Source organism: Diplotaxodon limnothrissa, linkage group LG6 (genome assembly GCF_057381915.1).
Source record: "Diplotaxodon limnothrissa isolate DT_005_m linkage group LG6, D_limnothrissa_male_GT1.1, whole genome shotgun sequence".
NCBI lineage: Eukaryota > Metazoa > Chordata > Actinopteri > Cichliformes > Cichlidae > Diplotaxodon > Diplotaxodon limnothrissa.
Genome location: NC_140601.1, coordinates 30453523 through 30474695, shown reverse-complemented (window position 1 = coordinate 30474695; position 21173 = coordinate 30453523). Strand labels below are relative to the sequence as shown.

Here is a 21173-nt window from a genome sequence, read left to right as displayed (position 1 = left end):
TTAAAATATTGAGGTATCCTGGTATGACGACCACAACTGTGATGACAAATGGTAAGGTCAAACTGTCACGTTAAATAAATGTGGCTTTCAATTAAAAGAAATCCAAGAAATGCTTGCTCACAAGAAAACCCCCTGCCTGTATGTTTCGGGTTCAGTTTGGACTCGCCAGCGGACACGCTGGGTGTCGGTCTGACTGGGACACTTACGTCATCAGAGAGAGCTCGTGTATATGCGTTTGTGTGCGTTTGTGTGCGGGCCTATCTTGTCCTGAGGCAGTGACCTTAATCTGGAGCACAAGGGTGACACAGGCTCAGACCAGACAGTGACAGAAATGAATTCATGCAACAGAAAAAGCACACGCGCACACAAGTATACGCTTTACATCTGCGGCTGTACTCACTTCTGGAGCTATGTAGTCTGGAGTGCCACAGAAGGTCCTCGTGCTGACTCCTTCTGTCATGTTCTCTTTACACATGCCAAAGTCAGCAATCTTAATGTGTCCCTCAGAGTCCAGCATCACGTTGTCCAACTTCAGATCCCTGAGGAAGCAGGCGGGAATTCAAAACATACCTTCAGATGCTGACTCTTCCATTAGTGGTTGTCTTTTATGATAGGGTTATAAAAGACATTTACTACATCACAAAGGATGTTCCTAGCTTAAAAGCAACCTAGGTATGTATACCGTGTAAACCTTTTAATACTCACCTGTAAATGATTCCTTTACAGTGCAGGAAGAAGAGACCAACAGCGATCTCTGCTGCATAGAACCTGCAATGACAACATTCACATATTTACAACTGCTTAAAACCGAGCCTTTAACCTCAGAACAAACAGTTCCAATACAGCATGTCTGTATTATTGTTGCAGCTTATGCTTTACTGTTATTAGACACTAATGTGATCATAATACAAAAGGGGATAAAACCTAAAGGCTTAATGTAAATTCTCAAATATAATTTTGACTGTAACCACAGATTCATTTTACAGCCGAATCATAGAAACACACAGATAAACTGATATGTCTTACACTGCCTGAGGTTCCTTGAACTTGCCCACTTGCTGGATATGGTACATAAGGTCTCCACCATTCACATACTCCATGACAAAGTACAGGCGGTCCTGTGGTCATGCAGAGAGGAAAAAGGTGAAAGAAGAGTTATGAGTGTGTGAGAAATCAAGAAAAAATAATAATAGGTTCTACGTAAAAAACTGTCGAATTTCAAAATATGTTTACATTTCTATTCGTGGTAAAACCTCAAATCAGAGAAATACAGTCTTGACGTCTTGCCTACCCCCGCTGTCTAAGTTGTTCCATCTTTCCTGCTACTCTTTCCATGACAAGGTGACCCAAATAGCCCACAGCAAAGCGCTTCATGGAAAATGAAAACACTCAACACAGACATCTGTCAGGAAATATTCTCTTTGTGTTCTACTGCTGGTCCCTTACTGCCCGTGACAAGTTTGGCCTGACTCCAGTCCACATGTGTTTGATGGTCTCTTACGAACAAAACAATAACAACAGACCCATGGAGACAGCGCAGCTGAACCTTCCACCAGGTCTGACACCAAATGTCACCACTCTTGGCAAAGCGGGCTTTACCCTGGACTGTGTGTGCTGTGACCCTCACTGTACTGCAATGACAGCGCCTTCAGCAAAATGCACATTATAGCTTCTCGACCTCTCTGCGCCTCTGATATAAAAAGCCTCCTTGTTTTCACTCAGTAAAGGGTTTGACTTCAGTGGATCCGATGTTGAGAGCGTGTTGTCTTAGCAGAACACTGTGTGGAACTCATGCATTTAAGCTAATTATGTTTTAAAAAGACAGCTGCTGTGCAGATTTATGAAACTGGGCAAAAAATGAAGTAAATCTGTTTTTATCATTTATTTTATCTCTGGTTATTTAATGTGTAAAATAAATAACGTAATAGCAATAACAATTAGAATAAGAAGTAGTCCTTTTTTGTGATGCAGGTATGATTTTCTTTAACAGAAATATCTTGAGGATCACAGAAAACTCAATCGGGCCATTTCACGATTGGTGTCACTATTTTTATTTTTATTAACCTGAATGTATTTTAGGGAAACAGTCAAATCAAATGAAACATTATCTAAGTGTAAAGATTTTCTGTTTAAAAAACAACTCAAACACTGATCAGTTTCAAGAAAATGGACATATTTAAAACATTTGGACTATTTCCCAAATTTAAAACATTCACATAAAGAAAATGTTCGAGTACGGGCATCGCAGGAAAAGGTCTGCACAGCAAATGTGAAACTAGACAAAGAGGTCACAAAAGTGTAGGAGTAAGTGTGTTTTTGTTATTCTCTGTACGCGAATGGGTGTGCGAGTATGTGTATTCATGAATATGCTATGAGTGATGCCAAGCTGTGTCTCTTCCTATTTCCTCTGCCTTGCCTGCCAGTTCAGCTCTAATCAGCTGCTATAGTTTAGCCCGGCCTCTCTCAGAGTCTGGATGCTGGTAGACGTTCATTTGCAATTTACAGATTTAACAAAGAGACATTCAGATTAAGGAAGCCATCGACTTCTTTTGCATATGGACTATAATAGATTTGCAGAGTTTATGCAAGTTCACAACACTACTTACTGAAAACATTTTACAATTTCTTTAGATCATTACATTTACTGAGTACAAAAAAGAGATATTAAGGGTATCAAAGATAACTTTGGTACCCTTTGTAACAAAGCCTTTTGCTTATTTAAACAGAGAGAGAGCTCACCCTTTAATTGGGGTTACTTTGTTCCCCTTTCACTTTTTTTTTTTAATTGGACTTGTCATAAACGTCCTTTGCTGCCTTCTCCAGCACTTTATGACTAAGCTGTTTAGCTAAAAGCCGCTTGCTGAATTAATTTGACCTGACTTGACCTCGAGTGAGTTATCCTGGTACATCCAGAAGCCTTTTACCTACCACTGTCTGGAAGCACGAGTGGAGGTATGTGAGGAAGGGCGGTTTGTCCTGCTGGGCCAGGACTCTCTTCTCCACCATGGTACATTCAACATCATCATCCTGGATTACCACATCCTTCTTCAGAATCTTTATAGCATACAGCTCCTCAGTGGTCTTCATCTCTGCTAGCATCACCTTTGCAGAGACAGAAGGTGGCCAAGTAAAAATCATTTCCATGTAGAGTACAATGCACTTTGTTCTTCCAACTTTGGATATCGCGCACCTTGCCAAAGCTTCCCTTCCCCAACACAGCTAGGAAATTGAAGTCGATGAGTTTGACCTGGTTCAGGCTGTTTGATGGGAGCTGGCTGGAGTGGCTGTCATCAGTCTCAGTGATCACCTTCTTAGTGGGACCAAGTTTGGCTTTCTACACTCGGAGTAGAAAAAAATAAAGTGTCTGAAGGTTAAATGGTTATAAGAAAAGCATATAACCTAAAGCGGCTGCAATGTGCAATTCAGAAAAGACAATGATCGTGGATACCTAAAATGTTAACCTTGATAAAATGCATAAAACTTGTTTTTAAGCAAATAAAAAAATGGCAGAACATATTCAAGCTTCTTTATCGTGGATTTTTCTCACAGAGAAGACAACATATTCACACGTTTTTGCCAATTTTTTAAATTTATGTCTACAACCACTAAAACCATTTTCATACAGATGAATATTCAATATGTGTCAATTCATTTACTAAAATAACACAAAATATCCTTAATTGATTTTTCTGTTTACCTGCTGTATAACTTATACTTGCCATTAGCTCACTATCTGCCAGAATACACTGACTGACAGGCACAATTCAAGATTAATGAAATCAAGCAAAACTGATGTGCCTTTTTGGAGCTCCTATAATACAAAATGACTCGATAAACCCGATTGAGATTTGCAGTTGTCTTCTTGTCCAATTACTGTCCAATAAATTACTCTAGCTATATTAACAAATTGCTATCATTTAAACAAAGTAAAACAGTGCTGGTGGTTGTTGTCAGCATAAAGCGAGAAAGCTGAAATGTTGGATTTGGAAAAAAAACAAAAAAACCCAAAAAAATCATGCAAGCATTGTTTGTCACATCTGCTTTTGCTGTGAGAATCAGTTAATCATAAACATCATTGATTAAATTCAATAGCAAAGCTAATGCATGACACTGCTGTTATCAACAATGATCATTTTCTATTGTTTCATTTACAGTAGTGTGTAAAAGTCTCAAGTTATCCCTCATGTTCTTTTTCCTTTTGCTTCAGAGGAGCCTTAATTTTCTTGTGATTTTTTATGGTCTTGGGCAATAGTTCTTCAGGCTTTCTGAGGGTCTTTCAAAGTTTTTAAAGTTCTTTGGAAGAGAAGTCAATCTTAAGGTTGGGAAATAGGAAGATGGTTGGAGGACGGTCTTGTTAAAACTGATGGAATTACGAATGCAGAAAGTACTGTTAGAGTTTGACTCACCATCTGGCAACAGCTTCATTTTTTAATAAAGCAATGATCCTAAACACACTGCCAAAGCAGTAAAAGACAAACCTGGATAGAAATGCATACAATAATGGTATACTATTAGTTATGGATTAGTCTCCCCAGAGCCCAGACCTCAGCACTACTGCAGCAGTGTGGGATCATCTTGACAGATAGCAAAACAAAAGAACATCCAACATCCAAAGAAGGGCTTTGAATGTCCGTCGAGAAGCCTGGAGAACTATTCCTGAAGACGACTTATAGAAATTACATAAACAAAGTTTGCACAAGAGTGTTCAGGCTGTGTTGAAGCATAAAGGCAGTCATAGCAAAAACTGACTCTGTGTTGCTTTTTATATTCATGTATTATCCATGTTTCAATAAATCCCTGCATCTATTTCCCATGTTTCTTGCAAAATATATAGAAATGAAGATTGACTTGAGCTTTTCACACAGTACTGTAACATATTTTAACCAGACATAGCATCCACAAAGCTAGGCATAGAAATTTTATTTTAAGTATTAAATCATTAAGATCAGTGATCAAAGTAAAACCTAAAAAAACAGCATTTAAAATCTCTACATTGAAATCAGACCTTAAAACGCTCGATTTCTACGTGGCTGCTGTTGCACCGAAGGAAAGGATGCCACCACGTGGCTTCAACATTCACATGCATGTCCAGTGTAAAATATATTTCTAATTCTGACCTGTAAAAATACAAAAACATTCTCGTCTTTGCACCTCTTCATGCCAAGTCATGCTCAATCTTTCAGCAGTGCAAATGCTTCAAGACACTACAGTGCACTATGCTGAAAAATACACTACTGTGGCAGTCTGAACACTAAAAACAATCTGACGAAGCGTCCCGCTTCATATCTTTCTCTAAGCAGATCTACACAAAACACACCTCACACCGGCTTCATATTCACTCTTAGCCAAGGCAAAAATCATGCTCTCCCCAACATCCTAGTTATTACCTAAATCTTCATGCTGCACAAAGAAGTTTGTTTTCTTCTGCTACAGGAGATAAATCTTCTTTTATTTTTCCCAGTGAAGCATAAGAATATACTATATACATGAAACAGGAAGACCAACTTGTGTGGGGCTGAAAAGTTTCCAGGCCATTACAATATTGTTCCTCTTAAAAAACAGGAAAACAGGAAGAACTTAGTGTTATCCCACACCATAGATACCTGATAAATTCACCCATTTATCTCTATAACATTCAAGTAAAATACACTGAATATTAAAATACTTTCTAGCAGTGCTGAGCAGCTGCAGTTTGGTTAATGAAAGCTACCGTTGCCTGCTCTTAAACTAGGAGAGCAGTAAGAAAGCTGAGCAGACCGCACCAGATCACAGCACACCTGTAAGCTTTAGCCACAGAAACAAGCCTGGCCGGGCCAAGCAAGCAGCAGCCTTACTTCCTTCCTTCCTTTTAGACGCACCAGATCAGAGTCTTCCACAACTGCTTGGTCCTGAAACCACAGGGAAAAGGGAGCCAAAAGGTCTAACTCACTTAGTACACTTGTGTACAGGCGCACACCACAACAGCTGACTTGTATGAACAGGTAGTTGAGGGCCAATAGTGAGGCTCGTACACGCAGACAAACACAGAGAATATGAATGAAGATACAGCATTCATAATATGACACTAAATCGTGTGGTCGAGCCTTTCGATCAGCAAACTTAGTCCACGGGGCTCCAGTTAGAGTTTACAGACATGTACAAGTTCAAAATTGCAGCTTCACAGAAAGAAACCAGCGAGAACAGTCAAAATAATTACCTGATCTCTATTATATTTCTGATAAAGCAGTCACCCCCAGAGGTGACTTCATGAATTATGTTTTAAAAACAACTTTTGATTTAACCATGGAGACTAAAAAAACGTTAAGGTGAGAGGGATAAGTGCTTATACACACACACAGACACACATAAAAGAGCAGGAACAATTACCCGCCATGTACTCAGGTCAATGCTGACATCTAGTGTTTGCATCTGGTTTATTTCTCTATTCATACAGTATATCAAATATGCAATATTTCCATCCATGTAGTTATGCCTTAGACTGAAGTTTATCTAGGTTTACACTGAGATGTTTGCAGGTTCAAGAAGCAGACGCTTACAGACAAATGTTCAGCTGTGAGATGAGAAAAGAAACTAGCTACGGGTTATACTTCAGTTGACATCGACATAAGCACACAACATGAAGCGTACACAGACAAGACGGGCGCACAACACAAAGACGCACATGCAGACACATGTAAAGCTATGAACTGTAAGCAGTAAATCAGGATTTACTAACAATCCTTTGTCAAACTCTGAGAAAATGCGAGCCGTGAAAACGAGGAAGAGCTGTACTTTCACAAAAATGGGGAGTTACTAAATATCCATCGGGCTTATTTCATTCATTTATAAAATTATCATTTTTTGATTTGAATTTTTTTTTTTATCCACGCCAAAATGTACAAATTGTTAGTAAACTGGATCAATTTGTAGTAGCGCGGCACCACATACAAATGATCAGAGACGAGGAGAAGTGGAGGAACATGTCACCACAGCAAGACGAGACAAAAGAGGAGAAGGAGAGGAGAGAAGGGTCGAGGAGCGGAGAGGGCTACCTTTAGATTAAAATTAATTTGGCAGTCCTGAGAGCAGGGGCAAGACGTGGAGAAAGGAAGAGAGAAACTCTTGCATTAAATATGACACTGTGACATAGGGTGAAGAAGCATTTGTACAGTGTAAGTCTCACCAAGCACACAGGAGGGAGCAGGAAGCTAAGGGAAAAAAGGGAGAGAACCACAGAGGGGTTTATGAAGAGGGGAGAGAAGGGAGAGGAGTTCTCAGGCCATAAAAAAACTAAAAAAAAAACATTCATTAAAGTCAAGTGGATGAAACATTACATCTACAGATGCCAGACAATTACTTCGGAGCTCCATGAGAGAGATATGATGACTGCACTGGGCTTCTCTTAAAGGCAATTTAAACGATGTGAAAAACTAGAACAATGTTGAAAATACCTGTTCCGTTTATGCACTGCACATTTGCACAGTACACTACTGTAGCTTCTGTGTGTGAGAGAAAAATCACCACATTTTCGTGTCACGCACTGTGAGGAACATGCTCGCTACTGGTCTTTGTTCCTGTTATCGAGACAAACGCAACACAACTGCACTGTCACCCTCTGACTTCAGGCCAAATTTGTTTTCTTCACCTCTTTTCTCTCTTTTTTTTTATCATCATCACCTTTTTTCTCATTGCCTGGATATATTTCAGAATGTATTTCTGTTACTGTGTCGTTACACAGGGCAGCTTCTCCTTTAATGTAATGAACGCATTTTGTAAAGCTGCAAAAAGTTGAACAGGAAATGATTTTTATGGCAAAGCTTACTTTAATATGGAAAACGTGTTTCTAAGTGTTTCCATATACTTAAAAATATGCACACATATATAAAACTCCAGACAATGATCGAGCTTCATATTGAATCCAGATTAACGAGCATGAGGTTTGTTTGCTTTTTTCGGTCAGCTAAAAATTGGCTGTCAGTCCCAGCCGTGACCTTTCCCAGCCCAACTTTCTATTCTTTCTCATTCTATCCACCCCCTTTATTCTCAACCATGTGTCGCAGAAAGGTCGTGGAAAGTAACCTTAAACACATCTTCTAGAGACCTGGGCTTTCATTGCACACTGTGACACAGAATACCAGGTGAAATAATTCACTCCAAGAAGGCCAGACGCACACAGGTTCGAACAAGAAGAACATGAAATTGTATCAAATAACATCTTTTTTTAACACAATGTGTGCTTAAACATTACTGCAAAGTAGGAGGAGCTGATTATTCTCCTCATCCTTTTAACATGCTATTGAGCACAGTCACTAAAGCTGATCCCCCTTTCTGTTTGGTTCTGGCTGGAATGTAATAACAACAATTATCCACAAACACGCAAAAAATGTAAAGTAGAAGTGAAGCCTCAGAATTCAAAGAGGGCACGCCGAGGAGCTCTGTGAAAGCTGCAGCTGTCACACGGTTATCTGCAGTCCAGGAGAGCATGTGACAGTTCGATAATTCTGCTGGACAGGGTGGCAGGATCAGATCGATCCACCTCAGTCTGAAGCGTGTAATAAATGCTTCTGTCTTTGTGCCATGCAGTTTGAAGATACTGCAAAAGAAAAGATCGCGCAGCTTTGATTATGTTAATACAATCCTCACCTCAAATTTCTGCCTCAGTTCCTCATTACCATCATCCTCCTCTGAGATGGGAACATTGTAGTACTCCCCCTCCTCCTGGCACAATAACTTATACCTGAGAGGAGAGACATGACATGACAGGAAGTGAGGGGAAGAAACAAAGACAAGCTTATCCAAGCATTCTGTTTACATCAGAAGATGTTGTGTTTGTTAAAACCTGGATGATATAAAGCATTTACTGGGTACCAAGGAACAACTGATGAGAGCTTAAACTACTGATATTTCTGACTCTACAGTTGTTTTTTTTACTTAAAATAACAGTGTAAATACAAAGAGTAACATAAAAGTTATTTCATTCGTTACATCAATCAATACTCTGTCATTCTAAACTATAAATACAGATCAACAGTAACTGGGCATTCAACAAGTCAGCATTACCATCCACAGACTGGAGCCTTCATGAGCTCTGACACGCCAAAGGAAAGGGCTCCCATGAAGTCATTCCTCGTGGTCCGATCCCAGTCCCACATTTCTACTGATAGTCTGCGGTCTTTATCTGTATTCCTCAGCTTGCTGTACAGCACATTATGGTTAATAAAAAATAACACATTTGCTTACAGAGTCAGAATCAGAATCAGAATCAGAAAGGGGTTTATTGCCAAATGTTGAGCAGGTTTACAACATTAGGAAATTGCTGCGGTGCTTCAGTGCAAACATAGTGTCATAAATAGCACTTAAATAGACATGAAAAAATAAAAGTAGGGATAAGAATTAAAAGTGCTACGTAGAAAGATATGTGCATGAGCTATACATGAGATATATACATGAGAATAAGAATTAAGAGTGCTACGTAGAAAGATATATACATGAGTGCAGGTGGTGATCAGTGCCAAACATGGAATGATGCAGTGAACACAGCGTAGGGTCATGTGTTAGTGGTGGGAACAGTCATATGGTTATTGTTCATGTGTCCAACAGCAGAGGGGAAGAAACTGTTCTTATGGCGAGAGGTTCTGGTCGTTCTTAATACTACTACTACTTATACTAATAGTACTTTAAACATTAAATACATTTAGCTTTTTTTCCCCCTTATCCTCTGTTAATTTATAATCTGTGCCATACTACAGCCTAGAGTGGGCCAGAGGCTGAAGATGGACCCGTGTACTCACAAAGTGAACGTCTCGTTCCATTTGGGGTTGAGGCTGGAGCGGATCGTTTTGGTCTTCTGCTTGGTCTCATTTTTGGGATCTGGTACGATCTTGAGCTTCACATATGGATCAGACAGCCCATTGGGGTCCATGGGAATGAGGTTTCTGGCTTCAGTCACTGAAAACGATGAAGGATACAAACAAAAGATTGACACATTTGTCCATCCATCCGTCTTATGTGTCAGTGTGTGAATGTATGTGTGAATGGGTGGATGACTGAATGTGTAAAGCGCTTTGGGGTCCTTAGGGACTAGTAAAGCGCTATACAAATACAGGCCATTTACCACTTATTCCACTTATTCAGGGTTGCAGGGGGACAGGAGCCTGTCCCAGCTTTCACAGGGCATTAGGTGGAATACAGCCCTCTAGTGTGGGGTTAACACAAAGACACAGACAGCCAGTCATGCCTACAGCCAGTTTAGAATCACCGATTAACCTAACCCCATGCAAGTACAGAAAGGTCCCAGCTGGTTGATGGATTTGAACCCAGGACCTTTATCATGTGAGGCTAACAGTGCTAACACTGCACAGTACTGGCGTATCACTTTTTTTAAAGACCAAATAAAATATCTAAATAAAACCTATATAAGGTTAGCATAAGTGCAACCTAGTATCCATCCAATATTCATTAATATTTCCTTTCATATGTAACTTGATAACAACAGTACAAACAGCCCTGAGCATAAGGAACAGTTGCTCTCATTTAATCAACAGGTGAACACCTGCAGGTCAAGATCAACCAGCGAGGCGCAGCCTGTGAGGATTATTTATGGATCCGAGCCATAATGGGAGCAAATGCAGGAAGTGTTATGAGAACGGTGATTCTAATTTGCGAACTGTGTCATGCTTAAGTGGGCGAAGGTTCTCTTCTCTCCCTTCTGTATTTAGCTATTCGGTAAACAAGGGCACACCAGAGACATTAGTACTCCATTAGCTTTGAGCATTGGAGCACTGCCAGATCTGGGCTGCAGTACAGTGCACACACAGACTCACATGCTCACATAAATATACACCTCCCTGCACACAATCAGATGTACACAGAGTATGTTTATCGACACACAATGTATCTAGCGTCCCCGCAGAGATAGGGATGGATGCCTGCCTGCTTTGTTAAACCTCATACCCTGGAGATCGGAGCTGTCTCCCCATGTGGCCCTGTCAGTCACACTGCAACCGTGGGCTGACAAAGCTAAATGATCTTTGACCTGGAAAAGAAGGCGCTAAGCCAGTGTGTTAAGAATGCAAGACAGAACTGCTAAACCCGGTGTTTTAACTCTGAATGTTATACAGATTGGCAGGATTAGGAGGGATAAATGAATAAAATCAATAAGGGATTGACACTGTTGGGTTAGTATAGCAGCTGTTGCAAATGTCGAGATGCTCCAAGAAGAAGGTAAAAACACAGCACAATTTTCCACTGGACTTTTACAGAATAAACCACATTGTGCACATCACAACAGACTCAAAAGGATCTTTGAAAAGAGCATATAACACTTCAATGATGGTGTATTGTATTCTCAGCACCTGTGGTGGAGGATCTGGGCGTCGAGTGATGATAATGGGGTGTGAAGTTTGATGAGTGATGAGCAAGCTGCTGTAGAACATGCTGGGAGATAGAGCACACTTCACAAGAGCGTCAGACGTTTCCAGGAGAAACTTGAAGTGTGGGAAGATATTGAGCGATCCTAAACCGGCAACCTTCGGCTTCCTCAGAAATCCAGTCAAGATGTGTTGAATAAGTATCTTCAAAGAACATCTTTGCTATTGAGTGCATTCTAATATAGATGCACTCTGCAGTAGAATTGCAGTCTGTAGGTAAACCTCTATTTCAATTTCTTTTCATTTCTTGAACAGAAGAAAATGCAATGGAAATGAATACATCTCTTCTTCTTCCTGACATAATAGCTGGTGGGCACTTTAGCCCTAAAAGAGCAGCAGCTCTAACTGCTATAAAAATGGTTGTAGTCTCAGACCTGAATTCACATGGGCTATTTTTACAATGACAAAAACAGAATAGAAGAAAAGTGCTAGTGTAACTCTATAAGACCGATTTAAGTGCTGTGCGAACCTACAATTGTAGTCCAGTGAATGGTTATGCACTGATTGCACATCTAATATTCAAGTGAAGTTGAATTTAATATCTGCGGCAAGCTGAACTTCTACACCAGACTTTTTTCCAATCCTTAGACGGTAAAGGTCATGTTTTGAATATTTCATATTCTGGCCTTATGTATGCCAAGACCTGGGACCAAAAGACATTCTGTAAAGCATATAAAAGGGACACTTCTTGGTGTCTTATGCTTGCGAGCTTGAATAGTTTGGTAATTTGGTTGAAATATAAATCATTGTATTAGCTACTCCTCTGATCAGGCATAGATGTTTTTATGCTAACCACAGATTTCAACCAACTGTGTGTGTGTGTGTGTGTGTGTGTGTGTGTGTGTGTGTGTGTGTGTGTGTGGGGGGGGGGGGGGGGGGGGGGGGGGGGGGGATATTTAATATTTATATATGTGACAAACTGTGTGTCTGAATTTTAGCTCTGCTTTGTCCACAACATTATAGGTTTACACACTACTTATACGAACAAGTACCTGAAGAGTCCCCGACAGCCATTGCAAAACTGTACTTCCAGTCCTGACCAGTAGGGGGCATTCTAGACTGTCTAATTGAGCTTTGCAGGCACAGAGCTCACACACGCACAACTGTGTGCCACAAAACAAACCAGATATGTGAGTAGTCTTAAATTCTGAGTGAGTTTTTTGCTGAGTTGTAGAAATCTGTTAGTTGAAGGGAAACTACATTTGAAATGAAATATCAAATATATAAACACCTTTGTTGTTTTACACCCCTGGATGGGCCTCCATCTGTAAAATGTTGCATTTTATATAATCTTAGCATGATTTTGCATCTTCTAGTTGTCTCTTTTCTCATACGATGAGTGCACCTTCTGTTTTCTCTGCCTCAGCTGGATTTCATTATTGATTTTCTCAGTTGCACTGTTAGAAAACTTGCTGCACACTAAACGCTAGATGACTACTTATGAAACAGACTCGACCTACTTGGGCCAAATAGCTGTGATAGTTTTTGTTGTTGTTGTGTAAGTCCAAGTGAGCTGAAAACTGCATCCGTGTGCAAATATGCATGTTTCCTTTCAAAAACCACTTCTGTCCATTTCTGTTCTACAGACCGTAACAAAACCAAGAGCGCAAAAACCAGATAAGAAAAACCAAACAAGCAACAACTGATGTGATGAAAAGCAGAGCCATATGTTCAAATGGTGTGGAGGGAGTGTGCACAGTTCAGCTGTTTTCTGAGGTCCGGAGAGACACCGAAGGAAGGAGAGAGTCTGTGTGTGCATTTATGCATTAATAGGACAGAAGCAAGCGGCACAAGATGATTTAAAGCAATGGTTTCCCTGCAATCAGGAAAACCTCCTCCAGAACTTCAACCAAATTTCCATTCATGACTGTTTGTCAGCAACTGTTTGTTTCAGAAAAACGAAGCTTTAGGTTAAGAAGCCAGAACAACTAAACTTACAATGCAAACAATAAAAAAAGGACTATTTTTTTTAGTTATATACATTCATCATTACGTTATCCATAGCTTCAGTTCTGCCCATTTTTTAAAATATCCATATAATGCACTATTAAGACGTGTGCCTACTCTGGATGCACTGGATGCAATTACTGTTAGTGTATGCTGTAATATTAGCGAAAAGGGAAAAGTGAGATCAATAGAAACACAGACAAAAGTCGCCACTGAGTTTGGTTTCTTAGCCTGCTGACTTTCCATGCTTGTAAACAAAATTTTTGACTCTAATTAGATTCTTTCCCTATCGCAAGGATTCAAAGACAGACAGGAAACAGCAGGGAAGTGAAGAGAGACCGCTGCAAACTGTAAACAGCTGCTTCTACTTGCCTCTTCTTGCTGATTTTGAGTGATTACTGTAAATGCTCTGATTACAGTATTGAAATAAATAACTTAAATTTGTTTGTGATGACAGTTTAGTCTAGTTTAGCTTAGCTTTAATCTGGCACAACGGTGTTGGCCCAAATTTGATTTTTGATCTGTTCGGTTGCTGTGTTTTTTTTTTAATCCCCCAGAACCGCTGGAACAGCACTACCTCCACGATGTACAAAGCTATGATTCACAAATAAAGAGCGTATTATAAGAGAGTGTGCATGGATATGACAACAACCCAATATTATGCTGTGGTAAGCCACAGTCTTTCAAGTCTTTATTTACTTTGCGAAGCCATCTACAGAGACGCACAGAGCCTTGTCTTCGGCTGAAGCAGGATGACCCGACTAAAAATTAGGCCAGCCATGTTTGTTCTTCACCTCCTAGTGTAAACACTGTGTGCAAACCCTCCCTGAGCAAATGTCCCTTAAGTGTGTCTAACTCTGTACCTTGAAAGCCTGGTATTTACAAAGTGGCCTGAAAAAAATGTAATGTAATCTTGCACAAGCACGCCACATAAATTTGAATGCCTGTGCTTGTTACTACTTTGATGAGTGAGGATATTATCTCAGCGAATGCAATGCATTTATTAAAACTTGAAAACATAATGGGCGCTAAAAGAGCTGTGAAGTTTGTTTCAAACGATAATATATTCATCGTACTGTTCAGATTGTGCATATCTTCATTACAAGGACATAGCTGTACAGCCAAAGAGCTCACTGTACAATCTTCAGGCAGGAAACACTGCTGGCCCAGTGGCCAACACCCTGCAGTGGAAAACCGCTGGCAAGGCTAGCATCACAAGTGCTGTCAGCTGCTCCATCTTAGCTCTGATTCACTGGGAAAGTTTAATAGCGGGATTTTAAAGTAAATTTTCTCTTGGCAAGAACTCGTTGGGTTTTCTGCAGAATGACTCAGACAGTACAAAGAAATGGAAATTACTCGGAGAAAATGCTGCAGAGTGGATGCAGCTTGTCATTGGGCAGTTCTGGCGTAACCTCCGCCAGAACTCAGACAGAGCTTTGATCCGACCCTAACTGTGCCTTCCAGCAAGGCCTCTTTGGATTCAGAGAGTAAAGTCTTGTGTTTAATCATTTCGAATGAACAGGTGAGGATGAACACTTTAACCAGAATGGACTTTTATTTTGACATTTTACTAATTAATTGAGTTTGATCACTGAGAAGAAAAGGTAAGAAAGGGGATGTACTACAAAACTGGTGGAACACTGTGCAGAATATATTGGCAAACGAATATCCAAAATGTGACAGGAAAACTTTTAGAAACCATCAGTGTGCACAAAACTGCAGAGTGACTATTACTATAAGCTATCACTAATACACATACACTGGGTCACTTCATGTCTCCTTGGCAACTTGACCATGAACCCAGAAACTACATACATGCTTAAATAATTTGTATTTTCCTTTATGGTTGAAGGGCCAATGAATTTTAGCAGTACTGTCAGGATCTCATTTGAACCTCACGCTGTCTATTTTTGGCAAGCATTATCAGGATTGAGAAAACCACAAAAGCAGCAACAGGAAAAGAAAAGTGCAAAAGCAACTGCAGCTCCATCAGCTAGAAGACGTTAACAACATCGAGGGTGAATTTTTTTTCTCGATTATTGTAAAGTGTAACTACACCTCCAAGGTTCAACAAGTCAAATCTGGCTTCACTGATCCACCCACATCTATAGCCTCCGCTGCCAATCTGACCTACACACACCTACAATGCACCTACATGTAAACTCCTACAGCAGGTATAATGTAACAACTAGCAGAGGCACATTCGAAGAAAGGAGACACAAAGTCTAATGGGAAAGTTAAAGCAAAGATAAAAGGAAGCTGAGGGGGGTGGTGAATGATGCTAGTTTGAAGAATTGGGTAAGTCAACATGGGAACCAAACTGAAATGTAATAATTACCCAGAGTTAAGCTTGTGCTGTCTCTGTAGAGTAAATATCTGGTTTTATATTTGAAAGACTAAGAATGTCTAATGTACTGTTGCTCATTACTGGCATTCTTTTCTTAAATCTACTGACTAACTGACCCCTACAAGACCAAAACTAAGGACACACCTGCTTGAATGCAATTTGTATTATTAATTTAATGTTTCCAGGGATGTAATCAGTAATCAGGTTACCCATATGTCATTCATAACTATCAGGTTATGAGACAGTCGGCCTCTGCAGAACATCCTCCAACAGTCTGTCTGGAGTCTCCTCTCAGTGTCAGCTGTTTACTGCAGTGTGAGCAGTGTTTTGAACAATGTATGGGCTGCATTATGTATACATATATATGTATTATGTGTATCAGTAGCAAACTAACAGCAGAAGATTAGGAGCAAACAAAACACCAACTAGTAGGAGTATCTTAAAGTCTGGCAAAAGTATGAAGGGAATTCCTGTGAGTTTCAGTATTTATATACTGCTTAGATCGATAGATGTAATGATAAGAGTGAAGCCAATTTTTAGTCACTGACTGAGTTATTATGATCGCAGCGGGTAAAAGTACATATTGTTGAAGGATGAAATGAGGTTAAGCGTCCCCAAGTGATACTTCAGAGTCAATTTGCTAAGCCTGAACCGAGTTTGACCCCATTCATTTGTTACATTCGTGCACAGTAAACAAGCAGAAAAATGAACGTACGGCAAAGGGCTCTCTACCAAAAGACTTCTCCAACTCTGGAAAAATTTGCAGAAAATCAATGAACAATAAGGTTGCTGAAAATAAAAAAACAGGAGGGTTGTTGTTGTCTCAGAGCCAACTAACAGAGGAGAGCTATGTGCAGGAATAAGAGGCAGAAAACAAGGTTAGTGGGTTATCTCTGTCCTTCACCAGAGAAACAGATCTCGTTTTGTCTTCCTCACCATATCCCTTTCTCTATTTTGCTCCAACTGACAAAACACACTCTAACAGCTCATGCATGTTTCTGCAAACTGCACAAACACCTCTCGCTGGTATGAAATGACTCATTTTATTCTTCTTATTATTCATATTGTTATTATTACTCAGGTTTATGTGTGACTTCATTGATCTGCTTAAAGCGCAGCTGCTTCCCTTGGCATCTATGCCACTTCCTGTTGAACATTTTGGCTCCGGCCAATTTCAAGGAAATTGGAGAAACTCTTCAATCACAGCACACTGTGTAAGAACTCTAACACTAATCATTATCCACTTACAGGAAATCAAGTTTTCCTTCTCCACTTAAAGGCACCATCGCACGCTACTAATTCTGCCCATTCCAACTCTAGTCATGTTTTACATGTGAGAGCAGTTTTAACCAAGCTGCTGATTTGTGGGGCAAATGTATATGAAAAAGCAAAAACTGTGAACACACACAGCTGCATCTATTTTAAAAAAGGCCTCTAACCAAATACCCTCATTTGAATAAAGGGATCTAGGGAAATATGTTGTGTCATGAATCGCTGTGCGGCAGGCAGGAGTTGGACCCAAAATGCAGGACTCACAGACTCGGGGAGGTGAACTCAAAACACAGCTTTATTTGCTGGTAGAACAAACATACAAAACTAGACTAAACTGGGAAACCATAAACTAAGAACTCACAGGGAGACACAGGGAGATCCACACACAGCATGAGGGACGACGCGACACTGACTCAGAGAAACACAGGGTTTAAATACACTGGGAAGTAACGAGGGGAATGAGACACAGAAGGAGGGCACAGCTGGGAGAAATCAGGACTGACGAGACAAGCAAAGCAGGACGCATTCACATGAGACACGGACCATCAAAGTAAAACAGGAAGTATCACACAGAGACGCGAACTTGACACAGTGGAGACAGCAACTAAGAAATACAGAGACATAAACCATAAGGCAGAGGTCTAAGAACCAAAATACACAGGGAAATACTCAGCTGGGAACACAAGAGACTAGACTAGAGAGAGTAACAAAAAAACCAACCATGAGAACATAATGCACAATGCAGAGTGACAGAAAACAAGAAACTCAAACATGCAAAGACACACAATTACACAGAACAGAGGGGACACAGAGAGACATGAAGGGCAAGGGATCAAAACTAGAAGCCATAGAATAAATCACACACAAGTACAATAATACAAAAATCACAAAGAACTAAAAACGCTGGGTCAGGAGACCCAGGACCGTGACAGTACCCCCCCCCTCAAGGGCTGGCTCCAGACAGCCCAAACACAGAAAAACAAAACCAAACAGAAAACAACCCAGGGCGGGCGGCGGGGGCCCAGGACGGAGGGCTCGGAACAGAAAACAAAAGAAGAGCACAGCAAACACCGGAGCCCAAGAAAACAACCCAAACACAGAGCAGTTCAGGGGGCCGGCCGTGCGCAAGGCAACGGCGGCGACGTGGAAACAGTTCAGGAGGCCGGCCGTGCGCAAGGCAACGGCGGCGGCGAAGGAGACAACGGAGCAGTTCAGGAGGCCGACTGCGCGGAAGGCAGCGGCGGCTCTCCAGTGTTAGGCGTGCTGGCCATGGCCCGGTGGGCACAGGACCAGTCGAGGCAGGACCAGGCGACGACGGGGCCGGTCCAGGCGACGACGGGGCTGCAGCAAGCGAAACAGAAGCCAAAGACGAAGCTGGGCCAGACGAGGACGAAGACTCTGAGGCTGGGCCAGACGAGGTTGCAGAGGCTGAGGCCGGACCAGGCGGAACTGCAGAGGCTGAGACCGGACCAGGCGTAGCAGAAGCACAGGCAGATGCGGCTGGCCCAGGCGTAGCAGAAGCCCAGGCAGATGCGGCTGGCCCAGGCGTAGCAGAAGCCCAGGCAGATGCGGCTGGCCCAGGCGTAGCAGAAGCCCAGGCAGATGCAGCCGGACCAGGCGACGACGAGGCGGTCGCAGGTGGCGGCTGGACAGGCTCCTCGGGCCCTCCAGCTGATGCGGCGTGAGGCTGGACGGGCCCCTCGGACCCTCCAGCGGAGACAGGAGGCTGAACGGGCCCCTCGGACCCTCCAGCGGAGACAGGAGGCTGAACGGGCCCCTCGGACCCTCCAGCTGACGAGGCGTGAGGCTGGACGGGCCCCTCGGACCCTCCAGCGGAGACGGGCGGCTGAACGGGCCCCTCGGACCCTCCAGCGGAGACGGGCGGCTGAACGGGCCCCTCGGACCCTCCAGCGGAGACGGGCGGCTGAACGGGCCCCTCGGACCCTCCAGCGGAGACGGGAGGCTGAACGGGCCCCTCGGACCCTCCAGCGGAGGCTAAAACAAAGCCAACAGGCATGAAGTCCTCTGGCGGACATGAGGACAACTGGCGCTGCACTGAGCACTGACTCTGCCCAGGCAATGCGAACATGGTGCAGTTCTTAGGGGGCTGCTTAAACTTCAGGGGTCCAGAATCAGCTGGGGACTGAGACCTAGCCTCTGGGGAAGCCCTGGAGTGGCCAACTGTGCCAACGGCGGCTAAACCATGAAAAGTACCCTGAGTAGAAATCAAGTTACCTCTCTGCATGGAGTGAATGAGCAAAACTGGCGACACAGGAGACTGAGCAGAGAGAGGCTGCTGGGCAGCTAACTGAGCTACTGGAGACATGGGTGAGAGTGGGAGCTGAGCTACTGGAGACACGGGTGAGAGTGGGAGCTGAGCTACTGGAGACACGGGTGAGAGTGGGGTAGGCAGGGGAGTTGATGACTTCACAGGAGAATGAACCAGAGGTGAGTGCACAGGAGACTGAGCTAGAGGTGGTAGTGATAGTTGAGGGGAAAGTGGAGCTGGTGATTGAGTGGATGACTGTGCTAAGGGATGCTGCACTGGGGACACTGGAGACTGCACTGGGGACACTGGAGACTGCACTGGGGACACTGGAGACTGCACTGGGGAAAGCAGGGCTGCAGGAGGCTGCACTGGGGACACTGGAGACTGCACTGGGGATTGCAGTGATGGTTGTAGTGGAGGTGTGACGGGTGGAGGAGTGGCTGAAGTGGCTGCGGGTCGGGCGGCTAGTGGCTCAGCTATAGAGCATATTAACGGCAGGGCTATGGGTTGAATGTCTGACTGAGTAGCAGCCTGAATGGCTGGGTGTAGTGATGGTGGTGGTGGAAGGGAAACAGGTGGTAGTGTGGATGACGGAACTAAGGGCGACTGAGTGGCAGACCGAACTGATGACTGAAGCGATGGTAGAGGTGAAAATGGAGCGTGTGGTGGAGTTAATGGCTGTGCTAGCGGGGACACAGGAGATGGAGCTAGCGCTTCTGGCTGGGCAGCTAAGTGAAAAAACACAGCCCCGGAATAAACAGTCCCAAAGTCAGGAAACTCTTGATTGTCCCTTCCACTCACCACAGCTGGCAACTCAGACGTCTCGGGGTCTGGCTGTGGCGGTGGGTGTTGGCGGCGTGAATGCCGTTTTCTTCGGGAAGCCGGAGGTGCGGTGATGGAGGAAACTGGCAACGACGGAGAGATCACGGCCGGCTCCTCATCCTCCGACCACATTGCTGCGAGAAAAGCAGCGGGTGAGTGACAGTCAGAGTGGAGGGTGGATGGAGAGGAGTCCAGTGGCAGCGGCGTGGAAACGTTTCCCGATTGTGGCGGTCGCTGTTGCGGTATGACGAGCTCGCGAGCTTGTACTGTCTCCTTGGCTTTCTGCAGATTGGACAGTAGGCCCGAAAATCCTGAGAGCTCGCGAAGATGGGGATTCCCCTTGAGAATTGCCTCGATGGCGTTTATCCCAATGGACATTGCTTTAATGTCCGAGGCATGGGAAACTCGCTCCCACAGGCTGAAGATGCGGGCCAAATCGCTTTCCCGGGAGGAGCCTGCTGGGTCCATGTCTGGTCGCGTCGTACTGTCATGAATCGCTGTGCGGCAGGCAGGAGTTGGACCCAAAATGCAGGACTCACAGACTCGGGGAGGTGAACTCAAAACACAGCTTTATTTGCTGGTAGAACAAACATACAAAACTAGACTAAACTGGGAAACCATAAACTAAGAACACACAGGGAGATCCACACACAGCATGAGGGACGACGCGACACTGACTCAGAGAAACACAGGGTTTAAATACACTGGGAAGTAACGAGGGGAATGAGACACAGAAGGAGGGCACAGCTGGGAGAAATCAGGACTGACGAGACAAGGAAGCAAAGCAGGACGCATTCACATGAGACACGGACCATCAAAGTAAAACAGGAAGTATCACACAGAGACGCGAACTTGACACAGTGGAGACAGCAACTAAGAAATACAGAGACATAAACCATAAGGCAGAGGTCTAAGAACCAAAATACACAGGGAAATACTCAGCTGGGAACACAAGAGACTAGACTAGAGAGAGTAACAAAAAAACCAACCATGAGAACATAATGCACAATGCAGAGTGACAGAAAACAAGAAACTCAAACATGCAAAGACACACAATTACACAGAACAGAGGGGACACAGAGAGACATGAAGGGCAAGGGATCAAAAC

The 21173-nt window shown here is 43.0% G+C and overlaps 1 protein-coding gene across 7 annotated transcripts in view; it reads right to left on the bottom strand.

The window, feature by feature from the left end:
• Positions 1-21173, bottom strand: part of prkcaa (protein kinase C, alpha, a) — a 145686-nt gene that overhangs the window by 35995 nt on the left and 88518 nt on the right. For 3 of the 7 annotated variants that reach the window (XM_085354987.1, XM_085354993.1, XM_085354986.1), the window contains 9 exons: positions 9771-9927; positions 9040-9174; positions 8623-8716; positions 5835-5888; positions 3191-3334; positions 2929-3102; positions 1027-1118; positions 706-768; positions 401-539 (listed from right to left, as the gene is read on the bottom strand). In XM_085354987.1, the coding sequence (XP_085211113.1) occupies positions 401-539; positions 706-768; positions 1027-1118; positions 2929-3102; positions 3191-3334; positions 5835-5888; positions 8623-8716; positions 9040-9174; positions 9771-9927 (1052 nt within the window). The remainder of the gene's footprint in view (positions 1-400; positions 540-705; positions 769-1026; positions 1119-2928; positions 3103-3190; positions 3335-5834; positions 5889-8622; positions 8717-9039; positions 9175-9770; positions 9928-21173) is intronic. The other 4 variants (XM_085354988.1, XM_085354989.1, XM_085354990.1 and 1 more) reach the window with 2 other exon arrangements.